Source organism: Natator depressus, chromosome 14, assembly GCF_965152275.1.
Source record: "Natator depressus isolate rNatDep1 chromosome 14, rNatDep2.hap1, whole genome shotgun sequence".
Lineage (NCBI taxonomy): Eukaryota > Metazoa > Chordata > Testudines > Cheloniidae > Natator > Natator depressus.
In genome coordinates, this window is record NC_134247.1 from 5,988,768 (window position 1) to 6,005,984 (window position 17,217).

At 45.4% G+C, this 17,217-nt stretch overlaps 1 protein-coding gene across 1 annotated transcript in view; it reads right to left on the reverse strand.

Moving 5' to 3' along the window:
- Positions 1-349: 349 nt before the first annotated feature.
- Positions 350-17,217, reverse strand: part of MAP2K6 (mitogen-activated protein kinase kinase 6) — a 91,488-nt gene continuing 74,620 nt past the window's right edge. The window contains exons 11-12 of the mRNA XM_074970819.1: positions 17,172-17,217; positions 350-10,694 (exon numbers count right to left, since the gene is read on the reverse strand). Coding sequence (XP_074826920.1) covers positions 10,617-10,694; positions 17,172-17,217 — 124 coding nt within the window. The 3' untranslated portion in view covers positions 350-10,616. The remainder of the gene's footprint in view (positions 10,695-17,171) is intronic.

Genomic DNA, 17,217 nt, shown 5'->3' on the forward strand with positions numbered 1-17,217 from the left:
GAACTCTCCCTCATCTAGTGTTACTATTGTTTTAATTTTGGCTGCAAGATCTATTTAGAAATTTCCAGGACCTTCAACTAAAAGGTGTTAAAAAAAAAAATCTTATTCCCACGTCTAATTACAGGGCGGAACAAGTTAAATTTCAAACTGTAACAAATATAATAAAGAAAAGGAGGACTTGTGGCACCTTAGAGACTAACAAATTTATTTGAGCATAAGCTTTCGTGAGCTACAGCTCACTTCATCAGATGCATGTAGCTCACGAAAGCTTATGCTCAAATAAATTTGTTAGTCTCTAAGGTGCCACAAGTCCTCCTTTTCTTTTTGCGAATACAGACTAACACGGCTGCTACTCTGAAATATAACATAAAATACTAATTAGCCAGCAATAGACATTTGCCATTTCAACACTCAGAGGATAACAAAGAAAGACGTAGGTAAGCATATGGGGACAGGGAGAATGGCTTTCTTTAGTACATTTTGGGTGCTACCACAAATGAATAAATAATAACAACAAGAGAGAGTAGTTTCCACTTGAATGTATGGAAAAGCAGGAGACACTGCTTTACATGTGCCCATTTGCAAGGCAACTGGTGTTCCATTTGTTTTTCTACTACCTGATTCTAGAAATTTCATCGCAAGACATTTTTGCTTTTTACAAAAATTCCCACTACCCCAGGAAAGAGAAGATTGTAATGCTGCAAATTTGGAAACTTCATTTGTTTCGATGCCAAAAAAAACCAATCAATCAATCTATCTTGGCCAATTTTTTTAAACCACTTGATTTCAAAGTTTCAGTCATTTCTAGGTTTTTCCCCCTTGACAAGGGTTCATGTTTATTCCTAACTTGCAAGAAACAAAATTTAGCAGCTTTTTTTCAAAGTTAATTTAAATTCACCAAACGGAAGTGAAATGCAAAGTTTCAAGATTTTCAAGATGTTGCTGTGAATATTTCAGCCAACCTTGATCAGTACAATGGCAGTTGTCACCGCAAACACCATTCACATGATTCACAGCTTCAGAGATAATGAAAAGGTGACATAGCTTTGAAAATTCATTAGCTATGGTAGGATATATCCACAACAATTTGTGCCACATTCTACTGCCATTGACATTAATGTACTCCGATAGAATTAGGGTCTAAATCTGGAGTGAGTGCTCTGTGTTGGATGGAGAGTTCTGCATTTACACCAGAGTACATTAAAGCAGAATTACATCCTGATTAAATAGCTATGATTCTGACTGTAGTTTATTTCAGTTTACCTCCATGAGCAGCAGGTAACTTCTTAACTCTTCTGCTGCCCTCTGCCAGCTCATAGTAGACCCTTAATATACCTCCTTAATACACCTCTCACTTCTAGTACTTCCTATCTTTTCACAGTATTCTTCTTAAACAAAATACACGACTGGACTGAGAAGGACTAAAAACTTTAAGAGACTGTTCCTGCAAATTCAGGGATGGCTGAATGTTCTTTTAGTTGAAAAAAATACCACTCTTAACTGAGGAAAGAAACGTAATGTTCCCATCCTTTGGTATTACAATATTTCAAAATTCATCTGCCAGTGTAACAGAAAAAAGTAAAAGGCTGGACTAGCTAAGTCAAGGAAAATTCACTCTACTGAGGCAGAACTACCGGCACAAAAACCAAACGACAGTCCAGTGCCCAGATCTTCAGCTGACCTCAGACATTGTAGCTTCACTGAAATCAACAGAGCAATGGTTATGTACATCAGCTGAGGTTCTGAGCCTTAGACAACAGCCCATCTGCCCGCTGTTCTGAAAGTCTGTTTCAAAACCTCTTCCCTTCAGTTAGGACTAATTCCTCACCCTCCTTCCTCACAAATATACCTGTATGTACAACAACCTGAATCTGTAGCAGCTTATCCTTCATTAATACTCTGTGCGATACAAGCGACGGGCCAAGTGTTAGTTATACGGCACATCTGTACTTCAAAAGTGCAGTCAATGCTCCTGTTCCTCTCTCAGTCATCGGAAGGAGTGAAGCACCCGGCAGAAACCTGGGCTTTTCCTCATGGATTCAGTATGAAGAATGAGATGGCACAAGTCATTTCACCCTGAGGCTGCAGGGCCCAGTTGCTCATAGATCACTAGGCCAGAAGGGACCACTGTGAACATTTAGTCCGATCTCCTGCATAGGACAGGTCAAAGAATTTCCCAACCTAATTCTAAGATGGCTGCTCTCACCACCACACCGTGGCCAAAAGTTGTACTCTAGTCCTTATCTCACGTTGTCTTCTGGCACAAATTGGTGTGTGTCACTTCTGCGTACACGCGAGCAGAGAATACACCTGGACAGTCATATCACAGAATCTAGCACTGAGACTGAACTAAATCAGGGGCCACGCAGTTTCAAAAGGATTGAATGCCCAAATCGCATTTACCTTAAAGCTCCTTTACACTGCTCTGGCAAAGCGGAGGCACCTTAGTGTAAGTGAGACTCAAGACCACTATCACCTTCTAAAGGTGAAGAATTAGGGAGGAGATATAATCAGAACTGGCCTGAATCTTTCCTATAGTGCGCACCAAAAAGACATTTTTCAACCAAGTTAAAAAAAACCTTGGTTCACTTTTCCCCCCCTTCTATTTAAAAATTCCACAATTCTGTCCTTATTAGGTTTGGCTGGGCCCAGAAGTGGAAGTAACATATCAAAATATCATCAGAGAAGCTATAAGAAGGTTGTTCTGCTCCGGCCAAACCCACGATGTATTGGAAATCTTCAAATGACATCTGATCTTGTGAGATTTCCATCACTACGTCCAGAGGACTTTAGAAGCTTCTGAGCTTCTGCCTGCTTATCCTCATAGAACCACTCAACCCCTGGAGTTTTGCCTCATTGCTTTAGGGAACCTGCAAATCCTTCTGGGAAGTAAACACAGTCCACAATGCAGCATGGCTGTGGATGTGACAGATTCAGATCTCTGTTCCGTTGGTGTAAATCCAGACTTTCTCCATTTCTGGAAAAGATTTTATCGAGCGACACTCTGATAGCAACAAGCCAAGCTGGGGCGTGCATTAGTGGGCCACAGGTACACCTCTCAGCTGGTGGTAGCCTCCCATCGGAGGTATGCGCCCATGGATGATTTAATGTGGCTCGCTGCCGTATCATGAGTCACTGGACAAAAAAATTAATCAATAAATAAAAAGGATCCTAAAAACAACAGCAGGCAACGCCCCCGCCTCCCAAAAAGCTGCGGAAATCCCAGGAACACAGGGCAAGCCTTAAAGGATGGCCAAAAAAAATGAGATGAGGACATTGGTAGCCAATAGTTTCCATGCAGCTTTGGGATGAGAACTGTAAAGGTATAACAGCTAGGTGTAAAATAACACATGGTCAAATTCATCCCTGGTGGACCGCCACTGGCTTCAATGAGGAATGAACTTTCCCTAATAGACCATAAGTCATCTATTCCTTGTAATAGGATATTCAAAGACAATCCTAAAAGGTGTCTCCTCTCATTTCTTGGCTTTGTAGAACTTCCCTTTGCTCTCTTGTCTTTGTACTGCTGCCAAAGTCATGTCCTAGAAAAACACTGCCAGCTAATTTATCCTTACCAGCTAATACGTGTTCTTATGCATATCTACTCCCTAGCCACATTTGTCAGAGTGGATTTTAGTTGATCTTAAGGTTCTGCTGCTCTTTGCTTGAAGGCCTGCACTGGGACTGCCCTGGGGAGATGAGAACAGTAGGAATCGGTATTTGATAAAAAAAACATTTTGATGTTGCAAAGGGACGACTTGTGTAGTTGGGCCATGTGCTAAGCAGATGCACCGGACACGGGAAAGGAGTTATCTTCCCTCCCGGGCTGCTTAGTGCCTGTAGCAGCCTATGGTATATGGGGTGTACTACACGGGCATACTCAGTGAGCTCTTATGCTCTGCTTCCCACCAGGAGCAGAAGGGAAATAGGAGGATCAGCACTGTGGCCAGTTCCTTGGTACTTCCTCTGCCTGCTGCCATGCAGGGACTGTGCTCCTCCCCACACATCTTCCACTGTTAGATTACATTCCATTTATGCAGCCCAGCAGCCAGAGGTCCATGGGAAATCTCTAAGGAACAACCCTTTGCTCAACATGCTCACATTTCGCAACGCCATTTTGTCTCTCCTCTACTATGTTTAAAGGAAAGCATCAACATCACCATCTGAGATGGGCAAAGGGAAGGCATCAGGACTATAACTGAGCTCTCGCTTCTCAGACTGCCAGTGCTGAAGGTCATTCTGCTGCTTGACTTTCCTGGAAGATTTCTTTCTCCTGTGCCACTACTTGAAATATTTTTTACTACAGATGGTTTGTGCAACCAAGCATTGCACAGCAGTCATCTGCCCATAGTTCCAATACAACGGTGTCCTTGCCATGCCCACAATAAAAACTCAGTCGACCAACTTGCAAAGGCAACAGGTTTGGGAATAAAAAAAAACCCCCACTGGGAAGGGGCAGACACTCTCCTAAGTGAAATCAACTGACTTTATTGCGTGGCATCGCAGGGGTTAGTAAATGCTCTTTCAACTAGAGAAACACATCTGTCTCCTGGGGAGACCTCAACAGCAGCTGTTTCTTCCCATCGAGGTGTGGGGGAGCAAGAGCGCCTGCCTGCCAGAACTCGTCAAATTCCATATTATCCACCTGCTCCACTAAAGGCTGAGCTGAAATATTAATTTGGAGATCTGATCTTTTTTCACAAGAAACAATCTGGATTTCATAGTGGAGCAAAAAGGCCAGCTGTGCAGACAAAGCTCTGTAACACCTCCTTTGCTGCCAGTTAACAGCTTTCAAGGAAACAATCAACTAGGGGAGGAAGTTACAGACTATAAAATATGTGGACATCAGGTCAGTTATGTCTCTTTTATATGCACTTCTCACCCCAGCCCTCCCACTATATAAATACATATGCACAACAGGGAGACAAGATTCCTTAGACATAAACAGCCATAATGCGGCAATAAAGATTAATGAGTGGAACTTGCTACTTTATGTGAATCCAGGGGAAATTTCCATTCATTAAACTTTATTATTGTAGAATAGCTGTTTATACAAAAGGGGCCAGAGTCTCAGCCGGAGTAAATCAGCGTCACTCCAGCTAAATCAATGGAGCGACACCAATTTATGCCAGCTGAGAATCTATAGCCCTAACAAGTCTCTTTCCCATTTTTAGGGTCAGGAGATTTTACTCCATTAATAGCAGTAAACATTCTGCAATATTCCCCCCATGCACCAATAAAAGCAGACCAGTGAAGGCAACTGTTTGTCTTGATCCCGCTCCCATCAGCAAAACTAATATAACTAATTGCTCGGTAACTGAAAGATGTCAATAAATAGGAGGAAATTCAATGAAAAGCAAAAATATGTAATTAAGAGGCTGGAAGGAGCTGATTTTTGAGCTGGTTTGGGGGCATGCTAACCTAGGAGGGATGTGATAATGATCTCCATCTGAAAGTGTGTAAGCACCAAGCATGGTCCACGGAGGATGGACATCAATGAGATGGAAGAGAGGACAAGGAGCATTTTGACGTGTTTTTTGCAGCAGGGACAAGAAGTGATAGAAGCCATTCTGCTTGAGACTTTTACAACTAGACTGGACCAAGCTCTAGTGAATGGGCTGCAAGGATCCATGCTGCATTGGTAGGGAAATGGATAAGATGGCCTAGCAGGTCTTTCCCATCTACAATTTCTACGAAAGGTTTGAGGCAGACTCTTCTACTGAAGTGAACAGCAAGAAATACTGGCCATGTTTGCGTGTGTGTAAATGCCTTTGTTGTGTGCTCCCTCTGCATATCAAGGAGATCCTCCCACTCCACCCACTGCCTCCTTCTGCTGGAATCTACAGTGTAGACACAATCGCCGTTTCACACCACCTATCATCTGGGGCTGAAGGGAACAAGGGTGGTGTTGGCATGACACCTTTGCTGAAGGAGCAAGCATAGGCGGCCCTTGTGAAATACAAAGAGCCTGGGGCCATATTCTGGCTGCCCCTTGATGGCTGTGCGAGGTGGGGAGGGAAAGGGGTGCAGGGAGCTCCTTCGTTACCAGTGCCCACATGCAGAAGGCCACCAGCTAGCTGAGCCAGGGCTTCTTAAGCACAAGGTGTAGGGCAGCAGCACTGTACACCCCAAAGAGAGCATGACTGGGCGGACTGGCATGGCTACGCCCCTCCCCCTCACCTGCCGATGTGCAACGGGGCACATGGGGGAGTGCGTGCTTCCCCACTTAAAGAGCCATTTCTGAGCAAGGCCCTCTCTAGCTCCCCCTGCCTCCAGACACTGCCGCTCCACCACCACAAACCCAGCCCCTGTGGGCGTGAGTTAGGAACAACTCCTCAATAACCAGCGAACACGGTAAAAGAAAGGACGGATCTCTGTTTAAAGTCTTGTGTGCTGCCTGGGAAAATCTTCTCCAGAAAAAACGAAATCCTACCATACAAACAGCAGCAACAAATCCACCCCAGTCCCAGCCTTCCCTCTGAGTGTGTGATGGAGTGAGGGACCTCTTGTGATGTCCAGAAATAGAGTCTTGGGAAGACACTGACAGAACACTTTTCACCTTCACTGCATGAGCCAGAAAATTAACCCTCAATACACCTGTCCTGGTAGGTGTTGTTATCTCTATTTTTACAGATGGGGAAACCGAGGCAGAGATTACACACCTGCCCACTACCACAGTGTTAGTAAAAGAGCCACCACAATGGTAATCTAAGCGTTTAAGGAATCCTGACTCCCAATCTTGTGCTCAGACCACTAGGCCATGCTTCCCCCAAGACGACCTGTGGCACACTACTTTCAGAAGGTTTCAAATGATCCCCAGATGTTACAAGCTTTGTTTTGCTATTTGCCCAAGATGGATGCTGAGATACAGAGCAAATCTCAAATTTCTCCACTGACCCACACCTAGCACGGTCATTTATACTGGGCAAAGTGGGCGTGTAATGCTGCTCAATCCGAATTTTCCACTCACATCACCAGTGGCAAATTATACTTACTCTGCAATGATTCAAGGGCCTACCCAAGGTGAAAGGCAGCAGAGAATCAGGCTTTTGAACATCAGATAGAGGAATGTGGTGACTGTTTCTTTTCAATAGTCCTTCTTTCTTGTTTTGTTATAATGCAATTAAACCAAGAAGATTTTGGATGAGCCAGACATCACAAGAGTAAAAAGCACAAAAGAAAACATTCGACCTGTAGTGTTGAGCCATGCACAATTCCGTTTATAGGGTTACTAACTGCATACAACACTGACAGTTTGCTGTTGGAAAACGCTGGGGATATTAATATCTGCTGTTAATACTGATCTTTGACGGTATCCCATAAATTCAACCCGTCAGTTACCATGGCACTGGAATAAAGGTGCTCTGAGGTCAAGGGAATTTAGTGTCCAAATGAGACTTATATTCCAAGAGAAAAAAGGCAAAACCGATCTTTAACGAAAGCATCAGATCCATATGCAGGAAAACCAAAGGCTGTTTTTAAATGTCATGTTTTTCAAGTGAGAATTGACGCTGGAACCAGCTCTTTAAGCTGGCTGGCTGGCTGGACTTTTGCTGCATCTGAAGACAATCAATCAAAACAGCTTGGAGTCTATGTGAAAGTGTGAAGAGAGAAAAGACAGACACACACAAAGCTGAAAACCAGGGCGCAGATTATGAGCCCCCCTGTGGCCTTTAAAATTACACTGAAATGTAAAAGAACCTTGTGTTTCATCTGCAACAAAACATCTCCTTGGAAGTTCCCCATGGGATCATGTGAGAGAGAGGTAAAACTTACAAAGGGGTGCTGATGCAGGAGAGCAAGGAACCTCTTCACACAAAGCGTATTGGTATGCTGTAATCACTGGGCACAACTGCAGCTCGAGCAGACAGACCCAAGCTAGCTCTAATTTAGCTAGCTCAGCGCTTAGGACAGGGAAACCGAGGCAGCATGACTTTCAGAGCAGGCTGTGCAAGCCAGCCTGGAACCCTGGGAAATTATTCATTGGGCTAGCCCAATCTGTAGCTCACACTGCTGCCGCTTCACGTCTCCGAGACCCAAGCTAGCTTTGCTTGGGTACTTCTGCTCAAACGGCAGCCCCTGTGATTATAGCACAGATATACCCAAAGTCTTTGCAACCAATTTAATTCTTCAGGACCCTGCGCCCCCAGGGAACTATCCCACAATCCAAACTCTGAACTCTCCAGAGCCTCCTCAAACGACGGACGTAGCAAGTATGTGGTGCAAAATGACGGGATCCCGGTGAACGAGATGGTAGAACTCCCATAAGCACTTCAATTACTAATGACCCCCGCCCTGGACAGATGCAATGCAAATTACCATCCTCCCCCTCTGACCTTGCAAAGGAACAATGCAGCCTTGGGGAATTGGATCACTTCACAAATGGATGCTTTGGGCTTGTCCACAGAGTTACGCCCATTTCCACCAGCTGACGATCTGGTGGAGTGTGTGAAACAAGGCACAACTTGGCCCTGAGTCTTGTGCCGCAGTGAGAGCTACTCTTCGGGCAGTTCCTTTCTGGGCCTGAGTGGATTTCGAGGGATTTCAGCTAGGGCTGCTGTGGGTTTTCGTATTACTTTCCCTCTCCCCACCCTAGCTCTGCCTCAGTGGATTTTCCTTCCCTTGATACGGGTGAGAAAGGCAAACAAAGGTGGGGGAGGCCTAAGACTGGGTCAGAGCGGGAGCTTTCTGTTTCCCGTGATGCAACAGAAAAGGCTGCCCTCAGCACATAAGCTGGGGAAGAGGAGCTCTCTTGACTGGCATAGCACCAATTTTCCCGGCTGTTCTGGAGCGACATGGGGCTTGGCTCCCAAATCAGCAAATCTGGAGCTTCTGTCTGTGACCCTCCCAGCAGAGAGGGATAGTGCTGAGAGGGTGGCTTTTAAGAGACAGAACAGGGAGACAGACATCGCACACATGCATTCTGCCTTGCCGGGAGGGTGAGAGGGAAGAGATCAAGGGAGACAAGGCGCAAAGACCGGATTGCAGTGAAAGAGCCAAGTCAGGAAAGCTGATCAGGCCACGTTCTGCTCGGTGACACCAGAGTGAATCCGGAGTCAGTGGAGTCACCGAGAGCAGAGCTAAGGTCCATCTGCTCACCCTACAGAGCACCAGTTACTGTGTTAACACGAGAGCAGCATTCTTATGCTGTCTTTCCCTCCCATCCTGACATCCCCAATGTTCTTCTCCCTTGGCTAGCAGTTTTCTTTGTGGACCATGTCCAATGGCAACAAGCTCCTGGGATCGGTGTAGCTGTGGTTTCCTTGCGGGTTTTCCTGGACTGAAGCCCTCCGAGGGGCACCTGCAATGTGTGCAATAGCCTAACACACACAGCTGCATCGATCATCCTGACCGGCCCTGGATGTGAATCAAACTGCACTCCAGCAGGAGTTCCTGCGGAGCTCGTTACCGTTTCAAATGACTGTGGGTAAGTTCAGGGGATTTCTGTCTGTGTAGTGCTTGGAAATTTGGAAACCCACCCTGGGACGTAATCCTCTGTCCCTGCTTCCCCCTTTGCAGATATCCAGCCATCCATAATGTTCCTTTCTGTTCAGGGAGGACAGGAAAACTCCCTTCCGAGGCCAAAACCATCACAAAACCTGAACTCTAACATCAGCACAAGGTTCTCTATGAAACGCTCCCGAATTCATAGCCAGGTGAGGGATCAGCTATTGCCTCTTCACATTGCCACGCACTTTAAAACGAACCTTTCCTCCCTGCATTAGTCCCAGTCACTACGTTTCTGCCTCAGGACATCACTGCCTGTCAGACACGCGTCTAAACCGCTGGAACCAGAGGCTTTAGCAACGCCGTGCACTGGGAATGCACCGCAAACACCATGAGAACCAAGCTGTGTTTCCTCTTTACATGTCATCAGAGCAATCTCTCCTGTGCCCGACCGCGTCCCACATCATGTGAGATCCTATCAATCCCCTCAGCGTGTTTTCCGAGGTAGCCCCGGCATTTGAACCAAGATCCTTGTTAAAAATTCTTTAACAATGTACATTAAATAGTTTTCCACAACATACAGGCTTCTTCTCTCTTTTTTTTTTTTCTCTTTCCTTTTCTCCTTTTAACCCTTTCCACAGCAAAGCCCTATAAATATTGCTTGCTGTAGCCTCATTTTCGTCATCATCATCACACGTTCATTCTCATATAAAACAGAAATCTATTCAATCCAGCACTTAACATAAATATTAAAATAATGGAAGGAACAAAATAAAAATCTACATACAACTTCATGACTACCATAGCACCTATTACCATGACAAAAGCAATTTGACAGAAACAAGGGAAGAGGGTTGAGGAGAAGGTTGGGGCATGGAGGGGGATGGCATTTTGACAGTCATTAAATATTTCAATCACCCTTGTTAAAAATTATTTTGTTTGTTTGAAGGGTGCCAACCTTATTAAAATTCATTTCACTAACCAGTTCACTCTATGTCACTATGGATACCAAAGAACCCTTTAAAAACATTGGCGAGGCGGGGATTTAAATTTTTTTTTTTAAAAAGGCGACTTTCTATTGGTGCTTTCGTGACCAAGCCCCGCCGCACACCCCTTTTCCCCTAAACCCACCAGTCCACAGAAAGGCAAATCGTGTACAAGTCCGTTTCTCAGTCTCCCAGGATGAGTTTTACAAAAGAAGCCACGTCTGTCTCTTTGGATTCGTGCTGGGTGAAGAAAGGGTGTTGCTGGGAAAGAAAAGAAAAGAGAACATATTAAAATCTACTATTCAAACCATAACCACCAAGCTGACATTCTCAGTGTCAGCCTGGCAAAATTCTACTCAGTTGGGGAAAGTCTTCCTAGTAAAACAACATTGTTTCCCCTGCTAGTACCACAATGGTGTCATTCAGGTGGGTCAGTACATATCATGTCTGGGCTGGTAAATGAATGAAATGTGGATTCTCTATATCTGGACCCAGATGGACCCTGCAGTTTTCTCTGGCTCTCTAGCTCCAGTATCCTCTGCTGTCTACTGTCCCTCAGTCCTGGCAGAGATTAGCAGTATTGGAATGGACTGCTCACTCAACTCTACATGGGTGTTGGTGGGTGTATAACGTAGAACTTCTATTGGTCCAAGAGTGGAAAGGCTCCTCCTCTCTTCCCAGATGAAAATAATAATTATAACACTTTGTCAGCACCTTTCATCTAAGAATTACAAAGTGACCATCGGGGCACGTGAACCCCATGTGGGTAGGAATAGATGGAAACGTCCTGACAAGCCCACAACAAAGGGAACAAAGCAGTCCAAGATGTAAATAACATGGCACATGAGAAGATCACAGTAGATATAGGTTTACAAGGATGCTTTGGGCCCAAGGCAAAACAAGGAAGGTCAGACAAATGCTGGGCACATTAGCCTTGAATTTGTCTCTTTCAAATATATATATATATATATATATATATATATATATTTGATTTATATATTATAAATCAAAGGCATTGGATCATTGAACTGTTAAAGAAAAGAAAGAAAGAAAGAAAGAAAGGTGTTATCCCTTATTTTAGTAGGCGGAGACATCTCTCAGTTGAATTTGCATTCCCATCCTCAGGGAAGATACTCATGCGTTTGTTAGGGGCGTGCATTCAAAGAGCATGCTCCCGCTGAATTCACAGAAATGGGACTAACAGCATGAATATAGTTCTACAAACGTGTAAATGTTTCCACGGAAAAGCCTCTCAGGGAAACTGCATCCTCAGTGAATATTTACCAAGCTTCCAATTTTATTTCTTTATCCCTTTCCCTCTGCTCAGTTCTGTGTCTTGTTCCTTCCCATCAGCAACTGTTAAGGCTACTTCATTCTTAACCACTCTGCAGAGAGGCCAGCTATGCTGGCTGGAAAATGATAAACAGCTATCTATTTAAACACTTAATTGTAACTAACATATTAAGGCATCCAGCCGGAGGTTCTGTCTACATTTCTGTAAATGGAAAAATATGTGCAAAAAGCAAAACAAAAAACAAAACAATCCCAAACCCTACTTTGACCAGAAACTAACATGTGCTACTGACGGCTGGATCTCAGTGGGTGAGATCAATTCACTTAAGCCAGAAATCACCAAGGCTTTGAGCAACACAGCAGCACCACCACTGCAATTTGCCAGAAGCAGGGTGAGGCTTATCGAACGATCAGTTATTGTTGTTATTTATTTGATTGAAAGGAGAACCTAGGAGCCCAGTCAGGGACAAGGACCCCACTGTGCATAGAATCCAAAAGACAATCCTTGCACCAAAGAGCTTACAGTCCAAACACCAATGTGCGTAAAATGGAGCAAACTGCTATGGCCCTCATCTTCATGCAGGATGGGGCTGTGGTTAATGCACGGGGGTGCTGGATTCAATTCTTGGTTCTGAGAAAGTCTTGCTTGGGCCAATCTCTCTGTGTCTCAGCTCCTCAGGTGTAACGTGGAGATCATATTACTCCCCAACCTCACAGGGGTGTTGGGAAGATAAATTGGGGTGCTCAGACACTACTCTGATTGGAGCCATATATGTACCCCTCACAGACAGGTCAACATGGGTGCATGACCCAGGTCCCAGCAGGCAATCTCCACCTTAAGCTAGGAGGTGTGACCCATGGAGACCAAAAGTCCCGACATGCAATGCTCCACCATGATGTGTGTCGGTTCACCCTGCACAGACCTAAAAACACAGCTGTCCATTGCCTACTCTTGCCTGTATGGCACAGCAGTACTGAGAATGAGACGGATTGCACACAAAGGTCCCATACACCTCACTGCAGGTATCTCTAACTTACATCCAGGCTGGTTTACTATTGGTTCATGAGAACATAAGAGTGGCCATACTGGGTCAGACCAATGGTCCGTTCATCTAGCCCAGTATCCTGTCTGCCGACAGTGGCCAATGCCAGGTGCTTCAGAGGGAATGAACAAAACAGGATAATCATCAAGTGATCCACCCCCTGTTGTCCAATCCCAGCATTTGGCAGTCCAGTGGGAAACAGCTAGATTTGTAAAGACTATGGGCAGAGGTTCACGTGCATAATGCCCACACACTTGTGTAACTCTTTGTGCCTGTAATTTGCACATGAAATTGCTGAGGGGAAGCCAGGTGCGTTCACATACAAGGAGCTAGTTAGGCACCAAAAGGGCCATTTGTGCGCTCGTCCAAATGCCGGGGCACAGCTGGGACGACAGCTAATCAATCTGGCTCAAGGTGCAATGTATTAGACGTGCTATTGCAGGGAGCAATAAAATCTCTGACACCTCAGCAGATTTGAGAGGCCAGGGCTGCAACAAGGCTTCATACTTCTAAACTTTCATTCATTTTAGAACGTTTTCCTGGACATTTTGCTGTATTGTAATACCCACCCTCCACTCTTCCCTCTATCTCCCGCTTTCTCCCCCCCACCTTCAAAATGAAAGAGCAAAGACTATTTTGGCTGTGAATTTTTCACAAATCCTGTTTGCTCGTTTCCTCACTGCAGGCTACGTTCTGTCCTGGGTTACACCCAATCCAGTGGGTGTCAGTTTCGGAGCGAGTAGCCACGATTCCCTGTGCTCAGTGACCTACACTGGGCCTTCCAGTCACCGGCATGTGTTACCAAGTTTTTGCTGAATATTCCTTGCTGTTGCATGCAGGCATCTGTGTGCAGTGGGAGTTATATGGAACTGCAATAGGCAAATCCAGCTCGGGAGAGAGATGCCACTGCACAGATCCCTCAGTCCCCCTACACAAACAGCAGGACGTGGCAATCACTGCCTGAGTTCGGGGGAAGGAGACCTGGGCCTTGCCCATCTCCCCAGTGCTTACCTGAGCTACTGGCATTGGATGCTAGGCTGAGGATTTGAAAGAATCTACTTTTCAGATCATTTCCTTCACCCTTACTCTGCAAAAATAAAAGCTTCCTGCGGCACCCTAACAGCAATGCAAGGATCAGACCCAGGCGACCTACTCACTCTGTGTAAACAATCCTCCAACACTCCTGCTGGGCAATCTTAACTGCTCATCGCATTCCAAGAACCCCCCCACCACACCCCAAATCTGAATTCGTCTGACATTTAAAGACTTTGTCAAAATCCTTCAAAACGTCTCACTGATGATATGGGACCAATTTAACTGGAGTCGGCTACATTGACGATTCCTGGCACATGGGTCCTGCTACTCCCTTCAGCTTCTGATGCACGAGACAGTGAGCTGTTGGATGGGAGAAGTCCCTCCCGCAGCTCTATTGAGGCTGGGCGTGGGTGGGGTTTTGCTTTTCTGCTTGTGTTGCAGAAATGCCCTGCCAAGCCATGGGAGAAACACCAGATGTGTCACCTCTTGGAGAGGAAAAGGCTCTTCACCTGGCTTTCTTTAAAACACTAACATGCAGCTCATAAAATGGAGGAATGAAGCGCATGGATCACAGCCTGACTACATGACAATGTCTAAAGCGTACCCGCTCTGCCAAAGAACATCAGTCCTGACCTGCAACACCTGCTGTAGCCCCACGCCCCTGCCCGGCTCTGCCGGTGCACCTTAAGTCCAACCCTGCAATACCCATACTTCAGTTCAGGGCTTCGTTGCAGCTCTCCTGATGCCCCTCAACTGAGACCTGCAACACCTTCTACTCCAGTTCAGGTTCCAAGTACCATCCTGCCAATGCGTCTCAATCCAGATCCAAGAGTCCTGCTGCTAAATCTAATTTGTTGTCTTGCATCTGTCAGTAAAGTCAATACAAAGTCCCTTTGCCAATAAGCTTACAACCTAAATCAGACAATGGATGGACAGTGCACGTGAAGATGTCATGGGAGCGGTTATGGTTTAGGCTTGGCACCTGCATTATAAGATTTGTTTGTTAAAGCAGATCAAAATTATTTTTAGTCTGTTGCATTGACCGAGTGGAGACAGGAGAGGGTGGTTGGAGGAGGGAAGAAGTGAGCTGTCTTAGGGTGGATTTGAAAAAGGAGAGTGATGTAGCTTGATGCACTAGAGGCTACTCCAAGCATAGGGAGCAGCATGTAAAAAAGGTTCAGAGACACAACTGCAAGGAGGAGGAGGAACATCTGAGAGAGGCATAGATTTTAAGCAGAGAACAGGGCTCAAGCAGGTATGAGACAGGAGATAAGAGCCCGGAGATCATTTCTGCTGATCAGAGAGAGTCACTTGACTCAAACCGTGACATTATATGAGTAGAGGCTAGGGAAAGATGCACCAAGTGACCTGAGTCACTTTTCACAAGTGCCCCGTGAACAATTCTCACAGCAATTCCCATTATTGTTTTGGTCACATGCTGATCCCTGCAGGATCTCAACCTCAGCCACTGGCTGAAAGAGAACAGTGTGCAAAGCTAATGGCCCAGCCACCGCCACGTGACCTAGGCTGTATTTTACAGCCTGCAAGCTGTGGGAGAGGGATTCCTTTTATTGTTTCATGCTCCATTTCACCTGGGGAAACAGGTTTTAAAAAAGAATTAAGCACAGACCATCAGTATCTGTTTTCCCGCTACTCAAGTCAGAGAACACAGAGTCACATTTTCCATGAGAAACCCCAATTCCACAGGAAAGCAAAGAGCAGTCGTGTTCTAAAAAGGCAAGTCCGTTCCAGTACCGCAACTTGTAATGCCATAAGAGAACAGGAGAGAAAAAAAAAAACCCACCCCAAAACCACAGGACCTCACAACATTAACATCTGCCGTAAAATACCACAGTGTTGAGATATGTTGGAAAGGTGATCCAAGGGCCTAATTCAATAGACGTGAGCACAGCTACCAATGGGTATTATGCTGCAACAGACAAATCTGCCCTGGTGAGCCTTTTTGATAAAAGGCCATTTGGCAAAGTCTGAGATTTGCTCTCTCTCTATATCTATCTATTCAATCATAAATAAAAACATTTGGTCTTCCCCTTGTCTGAAAGTCGGTGTGCAAGCAAAGCTGTGTGTAAAGTAGATCTCCACATAGTCTAATCGCATTACAGACCCCAGCAAAAATGCCACAGGAATTACTCACTGCTTACAAGTAATTTTTAAAAGGTACATGACCTTCCAGCGCAGAGAACACCTATAGAGTGTTAGGAACCTCAGAGCTCTCTTACAGCAGGTATCGCAAAGACACGTAAAGTGAGCCGGGAGGAAGCGATGAGGGAGGATACTTTCATATTTTCTGACTAACTAACTTCCTTCCTGCGTCCCAGCAAATGGAAGAGGTGTTGGAAATGGCAGGGAGGGAGTGGGACATGCACCTGGGGATGGACAAAGCACTGGGCTAAAATAGAAACCGAGCAGAATGTCTAGGAGAGTGAGACGTTAACTTCACAAGCAGCTATTCAGCTCTGTTATTTCTCTCTCTCGTGTTTTCATCAGGTCTCGGCAATTCCAGATTCTAACCAGAAATAGGAGCAGAAGTAGCTCCAGAAGATCAGGAGAGAGGTTCTGACCAAAGTGCAGTCTGGAGGTACAGGACACCTCACTGCATAGCCTGTTCTTTCCAAATCAGTTCCTACAGCTCTGGCTGAGTTTAGAGCAGTGTCTGAACAGCTGGGAGTTCACCTGCAGCTAAGCACACTTGACCTCTGAGCCCCTTTCAGCACTGCACACAAATTACCTTGCATTGCCCTCCTATCATTAATCTTTTTCCACAGTTGCTTCCCCCAGCCCTGCCCAAAGCAAATATATTCCAAGCAGCAGAAGAAATTCAGTAGGTGAATGCTTGTTTTGGTCACATGCTGATCCTGGCCAATAACATCTGGAAATCATTCGGTTCAAAAGCCTCCTCTCCAAGTTGCCATGGCAATGAATCTCTGTTGCACCTTCTGCTCCTGCTGCCCACGTGGAACAGCAATGAAACCTCTGCTCAGGATGGGTGTAGAAGGCCCTCATGCAGATCCTAGTGGAGAGTTTTGCCTTTGCCAACCCATCCTCATCCATCCTAGCAGTACTCCCCATACACCCTTGGTCCATTACGCCGTTAGGGAAACATATTGCTCTTAGTTATACCAGTACACTTTCCTTTGATCTGAATGGGACATGCACCTGAGTAACCAAGAACCGAATTTGGTACTTAGGCCAAGATTTCCTAGAACGAGTAGTGATTTGGGTGCTCAACTCCAGACACATGAAAGGGGGCATCCAAAATCACTAGTCCCCTGTGAAAACCTAGTCACTTTTGAAAACCTAAGCTTTAAGTCTGGCTACCATGTACCTTTAGCCTTGCCACACTCACCATAAGCTCTGGGTATGTTGGCCGTTCTTTGGAATTCTTCTTCAAG